This window comes from Gambusia affinis, linkage group LG06 (genome assembly GCF_019740435.1).
Source record: "Gambusia affinis linkage group LG06, SWU_Gaff_1.0, whole genome shotgun sequence".
Lineage (NCBI taxonomy): Eukaryota > Metazoa > Chordata > Actinopteri > Cyprinodontiformes > Poeciliidae > Gambusia > Gambusia affinis.
In genome coordinates, this window is record NC_057873.1 from 30,740,766 (window position 1) to 30,762,647 (window position 21,882).

At 39.2% G+C, this 21,882-nt stretch overlaps 1 protein-coding gene across 1 annotated transcript in view; it reads left to right on the forward strand.

Moving 5' to 3' along the window:
* The first annotated feature begins 603 nt into the window (after positions 1 to 603).
* usp32 (ubiquitin specific peptidase 32) overlaps positions 604 to 21,882 on the forward strand; it is a 52,245-nt gene continuing 30,966 nt past the window's right edge. The window contains exons 1-5 of the mRNA XM_044119573.1: positions 604 to 855; positions 10,534 to 10,661; positions 14,955 to 15,060; positions 17,538 to 17,656; positions 19,362 to 19,521. Coding sequence (XP_043975508.1) covers positions 798 to 855; positions 10,534 to 10,661; positions 14,955 to 15,060; positions 17,538 to 17,656; positions 19,362 to 19,521 — 571 coding nt within the window. The 5' untranslated portion in view covers positions 604 to 797. The remainder of the gene's footprint in view (positions 856 to 10,533; positions 10,662 to 14,954; positions 15,061 to 17,537; positions 17,657 to 19,361; positions 19,522 to 21,882) is intronic.

A 21,882-nucleotide genomic window follows, 5' to 3' on the forward strand; every position in this document is an offset into this window, starting at 1 on the left:
AAAAAAGAACACTATCAGGTGTCACAATGAAGTTTTAGGGACTAAGAAAAAAGCTGTTTCAGCTAGCAATGTGGTATAAAGCTAATCTTGAAATTGTTGTGTGGCACTTTACGGTGATTATGAACTTTATTATCTTTTAATGCTAAACTGGTTCACCATCCCTGTGCTATACAAATAAAGTTGACTGGACTTGGTGGAGGGTGAGAGAGAGGCAGATGACCCGCTGTGGCGACCCCTGAAATAAGCCATGCTTCCATTTTACATGTAGTAAAGGCAAAGGCAGAGGTAATTTTATTTATATAGCACATTTTCAGCAACAAGGCTGTTCAAATTGCAGTACATACCATGGCCACTGGATGTGGCTGTGTTACGAAGAGAATGTGGCAAACACGCCACTAGGTGGAGCTACTCTCACTACTCTTGAGGTTATATATAGCTTGTTCACAGTTATTCGAAAACATTCTCGGAAACAGCTCAGTTATTGTTCACACCGAGTAAAAACGCTGTTTTGTCCCAATGAGAATCAGAAATAAAATTACTTTTTGGATCCAGTGAGGCCAAACTAAAGTCTGTGTCTGTCTCTTCGTTCCTGTTTACAGGCGTTGATCAACTGACCTGTAGAGTGAGATCATGTGACACAGCATAGAGGCGTCGCTGAAAACATTCACCCGTTCACCACATAGACACACCGCCGGGGACCCGTTTCACAATAAACAGAAAAGGCATCAACAGTTACTGTCTGAGCCGCTCGGGTTGTAAACGCTGCTTTCCTCAGATCGCAATGAAACGAGGGAAGCATGGGGGCTAAAGAGTCGAGGATAGGATTCCTGTCGTATGACGAGGCTGTCAAAAGAGGTAAGCCGAAAATGCAGGACCCAATTCCACCTTAGCAGAGCTAGCTTAGCTGTTTGCGCTCAGGCTAACAGCTTTAATAGAAAGACACCAGGCCACCCGGTAAAATTCATCGCTTTAAGACGACTGCTTTGGTTTATTGTTTTGGAGTTGGACAAAGGTAAATTCGTGTCTTTTATTCTAAATGCTTGGTTATGGTATCCTATTCGGCTTGAATTAACTGTATGTATATTATTAGATTTTTCTCATATGATGTGTTTATCAGTAGCTAGAGCTGTGTTTTCCGCAGTATTCTGCCCATGAAATACTGTACGTTATGCTACAGTTGAAAGGGTTTTAAACAGACCGCTTTACGAATACATTTCACTTAAATTATATTTGTTAGACCTTTCTTCATCCTGAATAGATGTATTGTTGTTTCCGATATCGCAGTGGGGCTGAGGGTGTCTTTTGCAGCGTGTGTTTACATATAAACAAGGTCAAGTTAAATTGGTTGGTTGTTGGACAGTGCATGGCGTGGCGTTGTTTCCATTAGAAGAAAAGCCTTGTTTGTACAGTAGAAGCTGAGATAAGGAGGAGGGCTGGGTTGACAGCCAGCACCAGCTTCAACAGAGGTACATGTAGCTCTGAAAGAACAGGGTTGGCTCACTTAACTTCACCGCCTGATCTAGTCTCTGCCGGGGAACGTTAACCTCTTTACTACCGCTAGCCTGTATGTTTATTGTGAAAGCAGTTAGCTGACATGCAGCTACGTTGCAAGATGGGGGGGGGGGACACTTTCAGACTGTTTGGCCTCCCTATGTACCACTTGAAGCCGACTGTGGACACGTGCTAGCCGTGTTAGGTCGTATACGTTTGATGTCGTTTCAGTTTGGGCTTAGGGCACGTTGGCGTATTATACAAGCAAATATCACACTTAAATATTTCTTGTATAAAATGGACATAAAAACACAGAAAGTCCACCAGACTGGCTAAATATGTTGTTTGCTTGAGGTTGAATGCGTGGCACCTGAAAGGTTATTTCTCAAAATATTCCATTTAGGCATTCTGCAGCAGGGCACACATTAAAATTGCAATGCACATTGGGGTATATATTGTGTATGTAAAATATATATTTCCATATTTAATTAGTTATTTTTTGGTGGCACTAGTTGCAGACATAGGTGCACAGAGAAGGGAGAGGGAGCGACATATTACAGAGGTTCTAAAGATGGGGATTGAACCTCGGACAGTTGCAGTGAGGACTAGTATCCTCAATATATGGGGTACTCACTCTTCCTCTGAACCACATATGTTTTTCAGTTTAACTTGGACAATACAGGATGACGGATTAGAGAATTTCTTGAGGCAGTTCTTTGTACTGGATTTTGTTTAAGTGGATCAGATTAAAATACAATTATTTTACCTTTACATCACACTTTTCAGGTTTTTATTCATAAACAGTTTTGAAAACCATAGATCACTTTTTGTTCTTAAATATTATGCAATTTCTCTTGGTCTACGTCGATATTAAACATGCCAAAATGTCTTGTTTAATGTTAGAACCCTGCTACAGTATGGAGTCCATGCAGGAATAGCATTGCTGCATTTATGTGTCCAGAACTGTGTCCTATATTTCAGTTCCTACCCTGTAAACCCTGAGCGAAAGTATGAGGGAGCTCTGGGATTGATTTTATAGTTTACGCCTTCAGTGAGCTGAATTGAGCTGAATTTACCTCCATCTTTCCAATACAATTGTGTTCTTGTTTAGGGATGCCTTCATCTCAAAGTCATTCCTGCTCTGCATATCACCTATAACTGCACACAGGAAGTCTCATGTTGTTCATCAAAAACTCACAGGCTGTGGAAGTGTCCAGCCACCCAGCCCAGCCTTATCTGACCAGTCACATGGCAGCATTCCTAATTCACACAGCAGGCTTGGCTGCAGCAATGGCTGGTTCAGTTATCTCAAAGGTGCACTCTGTAGGCATAGCAGTGGTTGGTTATCAAGAATCCTTTTGAAAATGTTGACTTTCCAAGATTATCTAGACCTAATTGATTCAAGTTGGTTACTGCAGAGACGATTGCTCACTTTGTTGATGGGTTTTCTTGAGAGACCTTTAGGGAAAAATGTTTTCAGAAGGAGTCAGAATGATAGTTCATTTTTCTTTGAGTGTTGTTGTCTCTTCTTTGTCCATGTAACGGCTAATTCTATGTGTAAATTAGTTTTAAATTGCCAATCAGAATTACACGGTCTAGAGTGACAGTGTAATTTGTCACTACAGTAGTTGAACACAATGCATGCGCAATGTGTCAGCGGTGAAAGTCCACTTCCTTTTCCCAGAGTATTAGGTAACAGGGTGATAAAACATTCACTCAGAAAGGGAAGAAACTTTCCTATTTGATTAGTAATATTCTAGTCTAACATACGTGACAAAGTTCATTTGAAAAAGAAGTTTAAAGGTCAAGGCTGCACATGTAACTAAGAGAATACTCAAAGTTCACCGATCTGAGTTGATCACAATGACAGATCTATTGGAATAAGATAGATGGATTTGACTGTTGTTGGGGGCAAAGTTGATCCTGCTATTGGCACAAGCTACTGGCTCCAGATTTACTGATAAATACTTAGACACATTACTTGTCACTATTTTAGATTTGCATTGGTCAAGGTAGCAACATTTTAAAGCAGCTCTGTTACGTTCGTTCTGATTTGTTCTTTTTCTATGCTTTGGTTCACAATTTCTTTTGTTCCAATTGTTGCATCTTGAACAATTTTCCCTCTGATGTTTCCATCATCATCACTGTCAACTGACCAAGCAAATATCACATGATCAATCTCAACCCTCCAAGGGTTTCCCACAGTGTACTATAAGTCTGGGCCATCAGGCTGAATCCCACCAGGCTAAGCATTGTTTATGCTTCCAACTGTTAAATTATGAACAGTGGCAGCATTATATAGTTAGTAAATACACACAGAGGGAGGCTAAGGTCAGGTTTCTTTTTTTATTCACCTGAATGCCGTAACAACTGTCTGCCATTACCAAATTCTATAGATAAATTCTGTTTAGAGCACCATCATATAATCAGCATACAATAAACACTGAATGCTGCCTGTACTGGAGCTTGTTACTAATCTCATTAACAAGACACAAAGTGTTACATGAAGGTCACTGTTGTACTCCATGTACATATCTGTCAAACTGCCCATAATAGCATAATGAGCACATGGCTAATTAGCATAGCATTAGGCATTGATTATTGAAACCTATTTCTATACAATTGTAGCTATGACGACATGCCTGTTGTTGTTAATGCACACTATTGCTTTTAACTAGCATGAATAAAGTGAGAACTACTCGGCAGTATGTGAACGTGTTTCCTTTTATGAGACAGCTTCATAAAAGGAATCAGCAAATCCATCCCATCATTTTAGAATGTCAGTTATACTAGTCAGTAATTTGTTGATTGTGTAATTATGATTTAAAATATTTGACTTAAACATTGTTTCTGCAGCTTGTAAAATAGTTTCTGGAAAGCATAGCTGCCTATATAAATGTGTTTATTTTTTATTAAAACAACAAAGGATACCTCTGGCATATAGAGGTGCCAATAGAGTTCAGTTGGATAGTTTCTTTTATTTATTTTAACAATCATTGTTATAATTCAAAGATTTTTTTAATGTCAAATCTTCTGAGTAAGTCTGTCTGCTCTGTTTTCACTCTAGTTGATCAATAAACGGTCATGATCTGATATCGTTTAAGGTGTCATGATTAAAGAAATGAAAGAGTGAAGAGGAAGTCGACATTTACTGACTTGTAGCAGTACCAGGAAGCTACATATCTCCATGTCAAGTAACAACCAGTTAATGGTTAAAGGAACCTGCTCTGAAGCGCCTCATGGAGAAGAAAACCTTCCTTCCTTACAGCAGCAGCTGCTGACTGTAAACATGATAACAGTTGATGTTAAGAAGACAGTACTGCACTGTTGGAGGTGTTGGCTCATCTTGTTAGCTTATTGCTATGATCCTGTTTAGGTCATAGGGTTCTGATCTATTGCAACATATAGAACATATCCTTGTTAATTTTAACTCTACATGTCTTGGAGTATGCACATGTGAATCTCTGTCATTCTGGTTAAAACAGTCCACCGGTCTGATCACGGAGAACAGAGCTAATGTGTGTTTGAATCTAGATTGCAGTTTTTCCAGTAACACTTTGATGTAACATTTGATCTTTGGTGGTTGATCACCATACAGTGAGGAACATAATCATGGGTGACGTAGCCTTACTGTTACAATCTGTGAGATATGTCAGTGGGCTTTTATTAGCCTACTTGATAAACCACTGCTTTGCATTTTTACCTTGTGCTCTTTGGGTCGCGGATGTGTATTTGCCTACTGTTGCTGCACATACTTTCAGTAGAGTTTTTGCCAGGGAACTTGGTCAGGCAGCTGTGTGGATTGTTTTGATTTGCAAGGCAAATTGTTATATCAGGTGGTATATTTTCAAACTGGCTTCTGGAGTCAGAATATTCCAGGTAATGGAAAACTGACATGATTCTGATGGAATCACATAATTTTCACTGTATAATACTATCTAGAAGGGTGCATAATTGAAATGACAAATTATTATATTTTTAAAATTCTTGAGTTATTTTAAGGTGAAATATTTTCATTATATAGTTATAGTATAAAACGATAATTATCAGATCAAATGTATCAGATAAATAAGAACATTTCTTTTATGTAAGGTGTGTATTACTATATTTCATGCATTTACTCTTAAATTTAAAATAGAACGGTTCAACATATGGCATAAATATTTCTCCAAATGGTGTGACCAAAATTATACGAACAAAAATAAGAATAGTAGAACTCTGAAAATAAACTTGAGCTAGTAAGGCCAGGTTCATTTTACTCCATATATCCAGTCAGCTTGCAGCACATGCAGTTCTGTTTGGGCAGATAGCTGGAATATTCCATTTACCTTGATAAGGCTGTTAACTAGCTTCCCGATCTCTTTGCTCAATCATTTTAGCCAAAGGCTACAGAAAGTCACCACCACATAAATTAAACTGGGTGTGTGATATCATTACAAGATCATTGCTTTCTATTTCTAATTTCTGAAATGTGATACTGAGGCTCCTAAATGTACAGCGAGGCCAACTCCAGGTAAACTGAGGGCTTTGACTGCCCTGAGCTCTCTGGGTAGCGAGGATTTGTAAGCTTTGTCATTTTGTCATGAAAATTTCATACAGTAAGTTTAATGAATAACTTGCATTATCAGTCCCACCGTTGTAGTCTTTTGTATTTATTTATGAATTTAGAACTTCTGTTTTCAGTGGCATGGTGGTCCACTGTGGTAACACTGTTGCCTTACAGCAAGAAGTTCTTAGGGTCGAGTCCTGGTGTCTTTCTGCATGTTCTATGTTAAACCAAAATGCCACAGACAGGACCTCAGCAGGCCACCGCATTAAACCGATCAGTCAGACCTGCTGGTCAGATGTTTAGAAAGTATGTGAAAGGAAAACATTTTTGTTTCTTTTCTTTGGTCTTTTACAGCTTATTAAACACGATGACTTGTGATTACACAGACCTTATCACCATGATCTCAGATAACTGTGGTTACATGAATAATTGTAGATTTTTTCTTTACTAAATTTAGCTTTCAGTGGTTTTAGGCAAAGGGTGGTGTTAGGCCGGTTCAGCTTTACCAAGAGTTAGTTCAAAATTGTGTTTGTTTATAGTTCATTTCTAATTTAGTTCAGAGTTTGTTCATTAATTGATAATATTTTGTCTGAAAAATACATGGTGATTATGACATTATCTAAGAGTAGGTAGGCCATTTATGTCTGTTTAATTCGCTCCTATTAAGACCAATTCCCATTACTGCTGTTCTTATTTACAGGTAATGATTTTGTCAGAATAATGCAAAATGAGTTTCAAATTTGGACTGAAAACCATTTTGGTCCATTTCTGAACTTTTAAACTTTCCAAGCGCTGCCTGGTTGGTGATCCTGTTAAATAAAATCACAGTCTTGACAATACCTTTAATATCATTACGTTGGGATTATCAGTGGACTTCACGTTGCGTTGCTCTTTACCTATTAAAATAACATGGATTTATATAAATTCATGAGTTGTCTTTATGTTTGACATAAAGAGAGAAAAATAGTATCAAAGTATCATCCCACAAAGACTTCCTGTGAGGATTAAAGCTGAACTGCTTTTCTGTCTGCACACAGATACACAGCAGTCACCAAACTCTTACCTTGCAGGGAAAAGTTTGTCTTTTTTCTACAGTAAGTACCAAAAGTTTTAGTCCTGAAAGCACAGCACACAGCTTTCTGTCTCTTCCCTATGGAGGGCTATTTAACAAGGTGTGGACAAGCAATGCTCACTTCAAGTTCATCATGTAAAAAAAACAACAAATATCATCCCAGCACTGGCTAAGAGAAGAGACTTACACGATGGTGTTTTTATTTGTTTTTAATGCACAAGTGTGTGAATCTGATGTTTTCTGTTTCTTATTCAACGTTTTGCACTTTGGATCAAAGATGTCCTGTAAACCTGGAATCTATGGGTGGCATCAGTTATTGCTGGCTTAATGTAACTTAAGGAGCCACACTTGAGTTATTCAAATATTACATGATATCATGTATGGTTGAGGTTTGGGAGCATGGTAACATAGTTGATTTAGTCAATGTAAACTTATTTATTGTGCAGTTGGTATCTTGATTTAGTGTAATAGATAGTAGAATAAGACCTGCAGTATCAGCAATAAACTTAAATAAGTAGAGGAAAATGCTTGTACTTTGTTCTATGGTGACATTTTGACATGTCTATCCAAGAAATTGCAGTGATGAAGATAGTCAAACATGAGCCAGGAACTAGGGTGTCCCTGTAAACACGTTGCTCAGTGATGTTATGCACACAAGATCCCGCCCCCAGCTTCCTGCTGGAGGGCAAAAAACAGCTGGTGACGACGACTACCGTTAGATTTAGCTGTCAAGTTGTCAACATAATGCACTAAATCTTACATGTATTTGTAACATAAAAGAAAAAGGTGACACAATGCTTTGCTACGAACACTACGACAATTGGATAACAAGGTCAGGAAATGTTTTAATTAAGATAAAAACAGCGAGGAGAGGGAAGTAGGTCAGTTATGCTATCTTGACTGACGACATTAACATTACGATGTGGAATTGGATGGGTTTCTAGGGCAGTTTCAGAAAAGGACAACCTACACAGCGTCACTGACAGATTATCAATAGAGCAGGTGTTTAAATGAGCCACAGTGATTACTTATTAATACCTGTAGAATAAACATCGAACCTGAAAACATGATTCTGCAATGGACTGAATGTTCTGTTTTTTGTGTGCAAAATGTTTGCATGTTTTTTTTATGTTGAATCCTGATACATTATTGATGTTGTTGTCATTCAGTTGCTATGGCAACAAATCTGAATCAGAAAAAGAAGGAGTACCAGTGATTTAGAGTTTTTCTGCGTTGTTGCAGAAGTGTTGTGTCTCATTTGAATGCAGCTGTACTTTGGTTGTCATGACACTAAAAGTTCAAACTTGTTAAATAATGAATAGCCTTACAATATTACTATCTTATGTTGAAAATTGTGGTGCACATTCAGTCTGTCAATGTGCTGCTGATTGAAATCACTTATACTTGGCTTGAGTTAGCATGGTTTTATTCGGCATAAATTAGTGATTATTAATGCTCTAAAAAAAGTTTGTTGTAAAAAAAAAAAATCGCCCTGTGACAGACTGGCGACCTGTCCAGGGTGTACCATGCCTCTCGCCCGGAATGTAGCTGGAGATGGGCATCAGCAACCCTCCCGATCCCATTAGGGAGAAGGGTGAACAGAAAATATCAACTATTAAAGTACCATACATATGAAGTTTTTTTGAGGTTACTCTGTTTGTAATTGTAATAAAAGCACTAGCAAGTTTGTTTCAGGATACTCTGGAATACTTTGAGCTGCTGGCTTACATAAGACACAAAGGTGTTTTCCTCTTCTGTTGTGCTGAGAAGTGCAGATCTGGTTTGATTATGAGGTGCCTGCTGGGTTACTAAAGCCTGTGATTCAGCACTTTGTTCCTAATCAGTTCTACCCTGAAGCTGAGTGGCTTCTGCTGCCCACTCAGGGCTAATGGAGGGCCAGGAGCAGCTCAGCAGCATCCTGCACCAAGAACAGCTGCTTAGTGGATCACTTTTAGTGTTTTCAAAAATCTCTGGGTTATACTGTAGCTGTCTGTATAGTGATTTGTCCAGCTCTGTGCCCAGTTCAACTCATCAATTATAAACCTGCCTTTGCTTTCACTGCTACTAGTGTATAAAAACCTTGTTTAAAATAAACAAGTGACATATAGCCTGGAAGGGGGGAAACCCTTTCCCTCCTAATTTCCCCATCTGTGCTTGCTTATTCAAATCAGACATAAGTATGTGGATGTGTGTGGGTGATGTTTGTTTTCAGGCTTATTTGCATTAAAGAAGTTTGTATATTTATGTATTTTGCCTTCTAATTTTTTTCATAAACATTCATAATGTACTAAACTGAATATCAGTTTTTTTCATAAACTGGTTCCAGAGGAACTGAAGGAATACACCATAATACTTCTCACATACAGTCAGAATCTACTGTATAATTCACATTAGATATCATTAAGAACTGGTTATTGTCTGTGCAGTTCCAGTAATGAAATCTGATTCTATAGAGGATGATTTAATTAAGCACAAGGGGCCAATCAGAAAGCAAGGCTGTTTGAGGTAATAAAACATGTCTGAATGTAAGATTGAGCTGAATGCAGTTGATGCATTTAAAGAAAAATAAATTTTATTCACGCACATTTGACCATGACTGATGTTGTTGTGAACCATCTATAGTGGAGCAGAGAGCAAGAGGAAAGTGTGAGCAGCGAGTACACGAGGTGATTGACAGCAATAAGACCCTTTTCCTGATGCTGACTGATTGTTTCTGACCAAGTGGTGTATTTCACATGACACCAGGAGAACACAGAGGAGCTTGATTTATTTTTTCTTTCACAGTTTGTCTTATATTAAACTGTCACAACATGATGACTGTTTTAGCAAATATGTAAAATTATGTTTTTTGCAAAAGTTACATAGTCCCCTTAACAGATGATGATCTGATGAACATATTTAGTAGTTCCAATTGGTGTGTGTGTCTGTCTGTGTAGTTGATAAAATACATTCTTGACACTTTCTGGGGAGTCAGGAATTTAAACCAGATATTAGTTTTTATGGAGGGTAACATTAATTGGCTCACTGTGCTGCATTTGCTAAATAGCACCTAACCCAGGGCTCTGCAGCTGTTCTAACTCAAAGAGCAATCCAACTAAATAAAACCCATTTAGAGCTGCAAATGCAACCTGACACTTTTTTCAAAAATATAAATATTTACTCAAGTTTAAAAAAAAACTAATTTCTAAATGTGCAATTTTTTTGTTTTTAAAGGGATGGATTCATGTTTTCTGAGAGGGAGACAGAGATCTTAATCACTTTAGCTGATGACATTTCTCCCTACAACATACTTGATGAAAGCGGCATTATGACAAAGATCAAAGTCATTATTATGATGCATTACTGGACTAAACAAGACTGCAACGCCACAAAGAATTGGATCCCCCTGAGTCTAATTATGTCCTTCTCTTTGTGACTGCAGTTACTGATGTGGAACTGAAGCGACTGAAGGATGCCTTCAAGAGAACCAGTGGTCTGTCGTGTTACATGACCCAGCAGTGCTTCTACAGAGAAGTGCTGGGAGATGGAGTTCCCCCGAAAGTTGCAGAGGTAAGCCACAGTAATGTCACAATTTATGTTACTTAGCGGAAATGAAAAGTTAGTAGAAGTGAGGAGAGCGGCCCAAGTAAGTGATGCCTTTTTTGGAGTGGTGAACACAAACCTTTCCTTTCATTGTTACTAGTATATAAAAACCCTGTTTAAAATAGACAAGTGACATAAAGCCTGGTAGGGGGGAAACCCTTTCTGTTTAGAAGCTCAGAGTAATTTCCCCATCTGTGTTTGCTTATTCAAATCTGGCAATATTTTTTATCTTTAGTGTAGCTAAAAAATTAAACTCCAGTGATATTTTCTGGCCACTTCAAACCATTAATTGCAACACTCTGAACCATGTTGCACTCATATTCACCCAGTAATATGCTGAATATTGGTAATCCCTGGCAGCACAATGTTCGTCACAGATCGAGGGGGAGTGTCATGGAAAATGCCCATACCAGCTCAGTGGTTTTTTTTTTTCTCCAATTTTCTGAGTTTACAATTTTGTATATTTTATTTAACAAGCATATTTTAGGATTTTCTTTCTTCTTTTGTTAGTTTAAAAGCACTGTTTAGTTCTCCTTTAAGGTTCTACATGAAGAACATGAAGTGGTCCAAGTCAGAGTCCTGACTTAAGTCTGACTGAGAAAGAGTCTCAGTCAGAATAGGGTGTGTGTGTCTGTGTGTCAGACTAGGGTGTGTGTGTGTGTGTGTCAGAGCTGAACAAATCCCTCAGCCTGCACTCTAGACTAGGATTAAGGTGATGGCATGAAGGCCTTTCAACCCAAAGGCTTGGAGCTCATAGCAAAAGTTAGTTAGAATGGTCTACGGTACCAATGGAAACATGCTGAAACCTGATAAGATATCACTCAGAGCGCCTTATCATTATATAAGAGTTTTCTCACTCCAAAAACAACAGAACTTTTTATAGGTATTTTCAGGGAGGAAATGAGAGAGCTGCCTCCTTCTGCTGAACTGAACACCTGCATAGATGTAAACTGCTGCAGATGTAGATGTAAACTGCTGCAGATGTACAGGTGAACATCAGGTTCGGTTCAGGATTGTGACGTGTGTTTGGTGCGGCCTGCTGTGATCCAATGTTCTTCTGTCACACCTGTTTATGATTGTGAACTCTTTCCACAGGGGAACCAATCAGAAACAGGTGTTCCACTCAGAGCTGCATAATGGTGGCCTAGTACTTTTAGATAATAATAGTGCAACACGGTTCCCTTCCGGAGCGTACAGTCAGCTCTCATTCAGCGTCTTCAGTGTGTGGCTGGTGTTAGTCATCCTCCTCTCACACAGCGCTTCAGTACTTCATTTCTCCCCTCCTCCCCTCCTTCGCACCCTGTGCTGCTGCTGCCTCTGTGTCACCATGGCAGCCGTTAGTTCAGTGACATCTCTCCAGAAGCAAGGTTTCAGCTGGTGTCTTCAAACACGCCTGCAGATGTTCCATATCTTTACAGTTCAAGGAAAAGAGTGTGATCAGAAAGTTAGTCCTTAATCATTTGAAGATTTATCCAGAGTTCCTTTTTGAAATGTGTGAAGTATCATCAGACCTACAGACTTAACCCCTTTTACACAACTGATCCCTTGCAAATCCCTTTGCATAATTGTCATCTTCATGCTGTGGGGAGCATTGACATTTATTTCCCTTTGATTCTATGGTAGCTGCAGGTGTTTATCTGCTATATGCACCGATGAGAAGACAATATATATCTAAGCATCTGTGGGACTGTCATTCTTGAAGCTGCAAGACTGTGATGTCTAGGACTGTTGTAAATGATTTTAGGAATCGAGTAATTCAATCAGGAATGGCCCTGTTCTGTAGCAGCTACTTTAGCTAGTAAAAGAAAAATACATAAAAGAGAAAATGTTATGAAGCATGAAGAAGTTATTTTATAAAATATATACATAAAAAAAATCTTGTTATTAGTCAGTGACATAATTTGCCATTAAAAAGAAACTGCTGATGACTGAGGATCTACCTAAAGCAGCAGGTAAAGTGACAGACCTGAGCCTTATGTTACTAGCTGTGTGGCTACAGGTTTCTATAGAGACTGTGGGGAAACTGTGGTGAGTTATGAAAAAGAAAGTATTTTTACATATAGTCTGATCTGTCCACTGACATAGCAAGGACAGATCAGACTTTAGACTTTACCTGCAGTCAAGGTCAACACTTGAACTTTGTTTTCTATTGATCTGTTCAATTTACACCATTAACCTAAACTTCCTTGAATGTTCTCTGTAATAAACTCCTGTTTGACTCGGCATATTATAATGTAGCATGGTATTGCCTTATACTGTGTCATTCAGTGTTTGAATGCACACTGTCACACAGCTGTGATGTCTACTTGTTGAATATGAACAATTAGCATCACTGACATGTCATCCTGCTACATTGATATATAAAAATGAGCTTGTCTGTTGACCCTGCTGGTATTTTGGACGTAAACATGCTCCAGCCTGTACTTTCTATGACGAACAGATGGTTTGTAGGGTTGGTGGGATTCCCTTGTAATCTCAATTTGCTATGTGTTACAAACTTGAACAAGGTTGTTTCGTCACATAGGACACAGGCTGGTTTCAGTTGTTTCACTGTGAGCTCAGCAGGTTGCTGTGAATTCATATGCCAGTGTACATTATATATACTCAGAATGATTCATTACCTCTACTGCAATTATTCATCTTCAGGGTTCAGAGGGAAAATGTCAGGTAATTCCCTCCTTGCTGGTTGTGCCATGACATGAGTCATCACTACATGTGTTTACTATGTAGTCTGTCTGTTTAGTATATTTATATTCAGCAGAACCATCAGAAGGCATCAGAGGGGAAAAGTGATGGTCGATTTAAAAGTTAGTAAAGTGTGACACACATTGACTTCATTTTCTTCAAACCACAAGTTAGACTCCTACAGTGTGTGACCTACTGACAAGGACATGCTTCAGTAGCTCACTGACTGCACAGTCATCTCCTCCAAGTCGGTTAGCATGCTTTACAGACGCTGCACCGTTTGGGATCTCTGTGAGGAAATAGTACTCTGGATCATCATGTCCTGTTGTAATAAATAGTTGAAATCTTTATGTAAACTTTTTTTTAGTATTTCTTCTTCCTGCTTTTGTCTTTAAAACTTGATTTTGTTTCATAGTTTTTGTAATGTAAAGCAATTAGTTTATACATTTTCAACAGAAGAATGAATCCGCAGGAAGCAGACCGTAGAGCAAAACAATGAGAACAGTGAGTGGAGAAATGGTCCAGTCGCTAAAATCTGACGCCACTCCATGTCTGTTTACATTTCACAAAGAGTAAAGTTGTTCTTAGTGTCTTGTTCAGTGGTTTTTATGTTGTTTCCTTTAGTGGTTCTTGGTGCAATGCCACCTCAGGTGAGGATGGGTAACAAGTTTTTCAAAGGGATTGGTTGATTTGTGAAAAAGAACTGCAGCTGCTGAAAATGTAACAAATGTTGCTTTGGTTCCCAATCAAACCAAATCTACCGAATTATAAGTTGTGAAAACATCTTTAGTGTAATGGTTCAGATGCTGATTGCTATGCTTTTTTTGCATATCTGTACCTGGAACAAATCCATACAAAAAACAAGAGGCCAAACCCTGCAACCAGAAAAAGGGGAACACGTAAATAAACTCTGTTAAACTTGCAAATTTTTGATAGGCAAAGTTTCTCAGACCTTCATCACGCTCATCAGGTTTTGTGCTCATTGGTATGAGGGACTTTCTCCATGGTTTCATATCTTTCTCCAAATATAAACTACATGTAGTTTCAAAGGACAAGCTACTCATTATTACAGTGACAAGTAATCAGTTTCAGATCTAGAATTTTGTCACTCATGTTGGCGGCATGTTGGAGCTTCTACTACGTTGGAGCTGATTTACCCATTTTTTAAAAAAACTTTTACTTATAATGTGTTTGGTTGAGGCATTGCATGGTTGAACAGTTATTTATCTGGTGTTGGAGGGTGTTCAACTGGAATGAGTTTTGCTCTGATCTACTTTCGGTTAAGATGTGTAATCGTGGCAACAGTGTTTTGGTTTTACAATTAGGAGCAGCTGATTAGCATCTCAAAATCTCAGATAAAACTTGAATTTTGACTCCCAATTCCAGAGGAGATAGAAAGGCTTTCTGGATGCAGAGCAGGACCTGAAAACAGAGGGAGAAGGAAGACGTTTACATATTTGAACATAGTTCTTCCTTTTTAACTTTGTGAATAAAACATTTTTGTGTTGTCAACAGCATTGTTTTCCATGTATTATTTCTGAATATCTTCAGCCTTTGTGTTCCTGTCTGTTTCAGGTGATCTACAGCTCGTTTGGAGGCTCCTCTAAAGGGCTGCACTTTAACAACCTGATAGTGGGGCTGGTGCTGCTGACCAGAGGGCGCGATGAGGAGAAAGCGAAGTGTAAGTACTTTCAGTTGAGCTAAGGGAAAGTCTGTATTCATGTTCCGTGTTGTTATTGTCAGAAAGGACGTTTCTGACAATGTCTCAGATTTTCTTGGGAAATAGTCAATAAAATTTCTTTCCCATCCAACACTTCTGCTGTTCCACTTCTGAAGGTTGCATTCTCCATAATGCTTAATTATGAAACTCCAGGCTACAGTAAGTCTTTATCTATATCAAATGTAGAACCAGCATCACCAGACGTAATGCTCAAAACATTCAGACATTTTGCTTTAGCTGGAAGTGCATGTTTTATGAAATGTTTGCAGATAATGGAGATAGACTGTGTGCACAATTATTAAGCAAGTTTTAGTTTTGACCATATCAACATAATTTTTATGCAGGACAATTCTCTATCGAGCATCACAGTACTCCACTAAGTGGCTACCCAGTAAAGGCCTTAAAGATGAATGGATAATGAAGTGGCCCCCCCTCCTCACCACTACAACCTACATAATAATTGTTCACACAGTGTATCTTTGTATAATCAGTTTTCTGCTCATCAGATCTGCATATTCTACTCTTGTGGGTCTGGCCACTGTTGCTCAAATAGTTAGCCAGATAACATTGAATTAAGAGCTTCAGTAGGATATAAAACTGGATGAAAACCTGGCCTTACTGAACAACCACAGAATATTCAGCTTACCTTAGCTATTAAACGTTTCACAATCAGAATTCTTTTTATTGTCATTGTGCAAGAAAGAAAGCACAAAAAATTTATAAAAATAGTGACCCTCAAAGGCACATCAAATAAATAAATAAAATAATAATAAATAAGTATATCTCAATTTATATAAAAAAATCTAATAGAAACACAGAAAAACAACTGGGGTATTAATAAAAAAAAATTGATGATCAGGTTTTAGATGAATTAGCTGTGTTCAGTGCACAGCTTGGATATAAACAGTTTCTCACTCTGTTTGTTCTTGACTTCACTGCCCTGAAGCCCCTCCCTGAGGGCAGGAGTTTAAAGAGGTGGTGTCTGGGTGTGAGGGGTTCTTGATGATGCTGCAGGTTCTGCAGATCTCCTCCAGATATCCAGCCATTTAGTATCTGCATGGGGTTTATGATCCTCTGGAGCTGCTTCCTCTGTGCTGCAGGAAGAGAGGAAGCTGGTGAACCACAGCGAGAGTGCCATGGCTCAACACCGACTCCACAGAGCAGCGATAGAACAACAACAACAGCTCAGTTCCTAGGCTGCTCTTCCTGAGAATCCTCAGGTGATCTACAGAATCCTCAGGAAGTACAGTGTCTGTTGTGCCTTCTTCAGGACTGAAGTGGAGTTAGTGTTCCAGGTCTTCTCTGATGTAGGTGCCCAGAAACCTCAGAAATTGGACCATCTCCACCCTGTTTCTGTTTTAATGATGGACTGAATGTCTGATTTACACCTCAGCACTTAGTTCCTTCGACTTGAAGGTGTTCAAACGGAGGTTGTTGGTGGTGCACCAGACAGACAGTTGTTCCACCTCCACTCTTGTTTCCTCCAGAGATGAGTCCCACTACTGTGGTATTATCATCAAACTTTATGATGGTATTGTTTGGGTGGCCTACAGTGATGGGCGTAGAGTAGGGGGCTTAGCACATATTTTTGTGGGAAGTCAGTGCTGGCGCTCATTGCTGAGAACAGGTGGGATCCGATTCTCATTCTTTGGGAGCTGTCTGCCAGGAAGAACATGATCCAGCAGCAGATGTTGTGGGACAGGAAGTCCAGGAAGAGCAGCCTCACTTGGCCTAAACCTGGATGAGCGATGGCATCCTCCTTAGACGGGTTGGTTCCACATCCAAACTGTTTTATGTGGTAGACAAGAAGTTTTGTGACTCATAACCAGTTTCTCCAAACACTTCATGATGATGGGGGTTAGTGCCACTGGCTGGTAGTCATTGAAACTACTAATGTTCTTTGTTGGCAGAGGGATGATGGTGAGAGGGAGCACTGGGTGAGGGACTGGTTAAAAATGCTGGTAAAGGGATGTGCTGTGGTGGCGCAGGGGTTAAGCACAACCCACATAAGAAGGGCTTTGTCCTCGACGCGGCCGTCGCAGGTTCGATTCCTGGCCTGGCGACCTTTGCCGCATGCAGCAGTAGGAGTTCTGCTGGTGATTTAGCCTCAAAACGGGTGCAGAAATGATTGATTCACAGCTAAAAGGAAGAGCCTTATTTATTTTAAACAACTGAAGGCTGAAACCCTTTCCCAATTCTTTTAACTGCTGTTTAATCATAACAATGGAGCATCTCTCAGGACGTCACAGTGTCATTCTAGCTTTTATCGTTGCCACTGGTTCTTTGAACAAGAGGCCTGCCTTCCTGTGATAAAGATGAATGCTCTGTGTGTGTGTGTGTGTGTGTGTGTGTGTGTGTGTGTGTGTGTGTGTGTGTGTGTGCGTGTGTGTGTGGGTGTGTGTGTGTGTGTGTGTGTGTGTGTGTGTGTGTGTTTTCAGACCTCTTCAGCCTGTTTGCCAACGATCTCAGTGGATATGCTGCCAGGGAAGATATCGAGGCAGTTCTGCAGGCTCTTGATGGAGAAGTCCCGTCCTCCCTGAAGTGGTGCTTCACAGAGGTGTGTAAACACAGCACAGACCATCTCCAGGTGTAGTGTGTAAACGGTCAGTTGATGCTTGTTGTCAAGCACCTATGATCACATAAAGTTTGGCTTCACTCAGTTATTATATCGGTTATATGTTTAAGAAATTGCTCCAGAAATGAAAAAAGTGGTTTAACTCTTCTTCATGCTGCTGCTAATAGCAGCAGGATGTTCATAATAGTTGTTCATGAAAAGCTTTTTTTTACTTCCTTAATATTTCTACAGTTGCATTTGAGAGGAAATAATAATCTTAAGTAATAGTCCATGATGTTTTCCTTCTCCTCATGTACAAGTTGAAGGTATTAAGAATTGCTTTTACAACAGGGATAGAAGAAGAGAACATCCATACCTGAAATACCAGTCAGAAAAATAATGCTTAATGCACAAAATTAACAATTTCCATAGTCTACCCTCATCACACTAATTAGAGATGGAAAGTTATTGGACACTGCTTAGCTGGGAATTCTGTTTCCTGTATGACATACTGTAATCTTTTAACTCCACTATTGTAAATTGTAAAATAGTACATAACTTGTACTTGTATAGCACTTTATCAAGTCTGGAGGACTCCAAAGTGCTTCACACTGCATTCAGTGATTCACACATTCAAAGGCTGATGAATGAGCTGATTTGGCAACCCCACCGATTGCAGGATGAACTCCTACCACCATAGCCACCATCATTTGCATGTGACATCACACTCTTAAAAAGTCACCCGCTCCACCATGACGGACATCAAAACCACCTATGCTCTCCTGTAAAGCTAGTCAAAAAATAGTTGACTATATTGCCTTTATTTGGTTGATTTCATTGTAAAAATTATCATAGGTTGCTGCGCTGTTGGCTGCACAAACTGACAAGGGTGCAAGTCAATCCGCTCATTTTTTCTTAAACCTTTAATGAGGGAAAAAAGATGGCACCTACCCCACTGCTGACCCACAGTTGTCCATTAGTAGAGTTCTATCCGGTGTCCTTTTAAAGAAACTCTGCTCATATTAATGTAAGATATTGTCAAATTCTTCCCAGCTTTGTACCATATTCAGCATTAGTATGAGATGCCAAAAACTCTGCATCAGGATATTAATGTTTCCAATATTGCCCAGTGATAATGTGTCAGGTTATTGTATTTTGATTGACATGCGTCAACACTGCAGAGTAATATTTTGAAGTATTCGTCCATGGTCTTGGACACGGGATAGTTTGGCCCTTAATGCCTAAACCTGGATGAGATGTTTAGGCTCTCAGGATTGGGCGGGAAATCAAAATGATGGAAAACAAAACATGAACCAACATAGTGATGGAAATATTAAACAGCAGTTATTTATTTTAATAATATCATCCAGAATGCTGTTCAGTGTAGGTAATGAGATGCTGCAAGATATTGTTTCCACTCTGCATTCTTGTTAAATTTGTTTAATGATCTGACGGGCTAGCATTTTTAATCTGCAGTCCCACTAAAAAAAAGGCTTGCTGTTGTAATTGATACAGCAGAGGTTGTCCATGCCTGCTAGGAAATCCTCATTTCTTAAAATTACTGTCAGTTGAATTAACGTCCCACCAGGAGGCGTTAACTCACCTGACATTGTTTCTTGCAGAGAAATTAAATACACCCCATTACAGCCAGGTGACTTGGCTCTTTGGGAACACGTAGTAATTTCTCCTCGCTGGTGATTTTCTGCAGAGTGACAAGGTCAACTATGAGCGATTCAGGAACTGGCTGCTGCAGAACAAGGAGGCCTTCACTCTGTCTCGATGGCTTCTCTCCGGAGGAGTGTGTGTCACGCTGACAGATGACAGTGACACGCCCACCTTCTACCAAACCCTTGCTGGCGTCACACACTGTGAGTCCGTTTAAGTCTTCTTGACCATATAATTAAACTATTTGACATTTCAAAAATAAATTGCAGAGGAACCACACCAATTTATTATAAGGTGTTTTTTGGCTATATCAAAATTTATTTAGATTACAAAACTCCAATGAAAACTCTTTTTTTGCATCACACGAATCACATGATCAACTACCAGATGTTACTAGTGGCACAAACCATAAAGAAGAAGACAGGAAGTGGTTGAAGGATGATGTGGCATGGTTTTTAAATGAATTATTGTGTGAACAAACTTATTCATGTGTGATTTTAATTGTATTTCTTATTTAATGGAAACACCGCAATGGTGAATTGTATTTATTCAACGTTAGCGGAGTATTGACAAAGTTTTACGCACATTTGTAACGGAAACACAGCTAGTTACACATTTACACACCCACTCCATTTGTCGCCATACACAAACATAAAGATCAGTCAAGGCTCAATCGTTTTCCTCATGTTTCTTTTCATAAACATAACAAGCAGAGTGGAGACAGAGATGAACTCAAAGCTGCTATTTCTGATGCAGTGAATCCAAGTTAAAATCTTTGTTATTCCTGTGATGTGTTGCTGTTGGTTTCCCTTCAGCAAATCCTCATTCCAGTTCTGCCTCGGTTGTAGAGGTTGTTGGTGTTGTGAATTATTAAAATGCCTCAGTTCTCAGATGAAATCCTTGCATAGGTCCCTTCAGATTGATAGACACTCCTGGTAAAGATTTACAAAAAGTACACTTTTTTACATTGTAGGGGCATAAACTTTCTTACTGCAAGGCAACAGTGCTGCCAACTGTAACATGACAGAAAGTGAAAACGGTTGAGGTCTTCTGCAAGGTACTGTACTTGTGTTTAGACATAAGGAGTTGTGTTCTGTCATTATTCCAGGAATTTATGCCTTAAGCTTTTCGTCATAGAACTTATTCAGTTGTTTTGAGGTATTGACCACATTACATAAAAGCATTTCATGAAATTGATTATTGAGGTTGCAGATTAAAGGCCAAGTAAATATAGTGAAGCTTAATTTCACCAATTAGGAGCAGAGCCCTGGAAAGAGCCTATCTTGACCAGGTAACCCGGACTTTGCCTTTAATCCGCCTGCTCCCATCTTATCCTCTTAACTTTGCGTCTCTGCATGTGAGTGGGTGTGTGTGTGTGTGCGTGTGTGTGTGTATGTTGGAGTCGGAGAGAGAGTGAGTGACACAATTGTAGTTCATGACTCTTTCCAGAATAAGATGGTAAAGCTTGACTCATGACTGAGCTTAGCAGTGGGAGTCATCTGTTTGCTAGCCTACTGTCACGGTAAAGTCAAGGTGTTGGGAGTCTCAACATTCCCTGCAGGATGTTGTAGTTTCTGTTAGAGTATTTTTTATTTATTTATTTTTTTGCGCTGAATTCATTTTGCTACATGCAGGCCGTTACAGCACCTGTCCAAGGATGTTCTCTGGATAATGGTATGGTATCTCTGCTGCCACTCTGAGAGAATTGCACCTGTAGGTGGGTATCAGGGTTTCTTCGTTCTGTTGGAAACCTGTTTTGTGTCGTAAGTTAAATGGCTTTTATGCCTAGAACCATCTCACACTTTGAACTGGAGTCATGTATGTTTTTGAGATTTATGTAATCTTTTGTTTCTAGATGAGAAGAATCTTACTCTTGCCTTCTAAGTTTGGCCTTTCTTCAGTTACACAGTTACTGCAGAAGCTTCTGACAATGTGCTTCCTCAGTATATCGTCATCATCTCATATTCACACAATTGATGGAGTTGTTGCTCTGATGCTCAGCGTGTCTTTTGAATGTTGAGGGTAGCACGAGTTCAAGTCCTTGGGTCAGTTGCTAATGTGTTATAAATACCTCAGCACCGGCCAACATAGATAAACAGACTGATTCAGCACAGACATGCATTGATAGAGATTTTTAGTCAATTTTTCATCTCCATCTTTATAAAGCTTTGATCAGCGGATGCATGTTTTGGAAGAAGTTTGAAGAACAAGATTAAAAATATGTTCTCTAACTTTGGTCCCATGAGCTATCATTAATTAATTAATTAATCAAATTAGTTGGAGAAAGAACAGTTAGTGTAACTCAGGTATTCATTATTTTAAACCAAAAACAATGTGATTTGGAGTTAACAGTCTCTGTTTGTGATTAGTGCCATCAGCATGCCTAGCTTTACCAAAACAGCTTTCTTCTTGTGTAGATTCCAGAAAATGAGATTTCCCAAAAGCTGCCAACATTTCTGTGTACAGCATATTCCCAACAGACGGGGGTGGAGAGTTTTAAAAGTCTTATGATGCAAAATTCTCTTTTTGTGCATTTTTGTACATCCATTTGGGTCTCTACTACT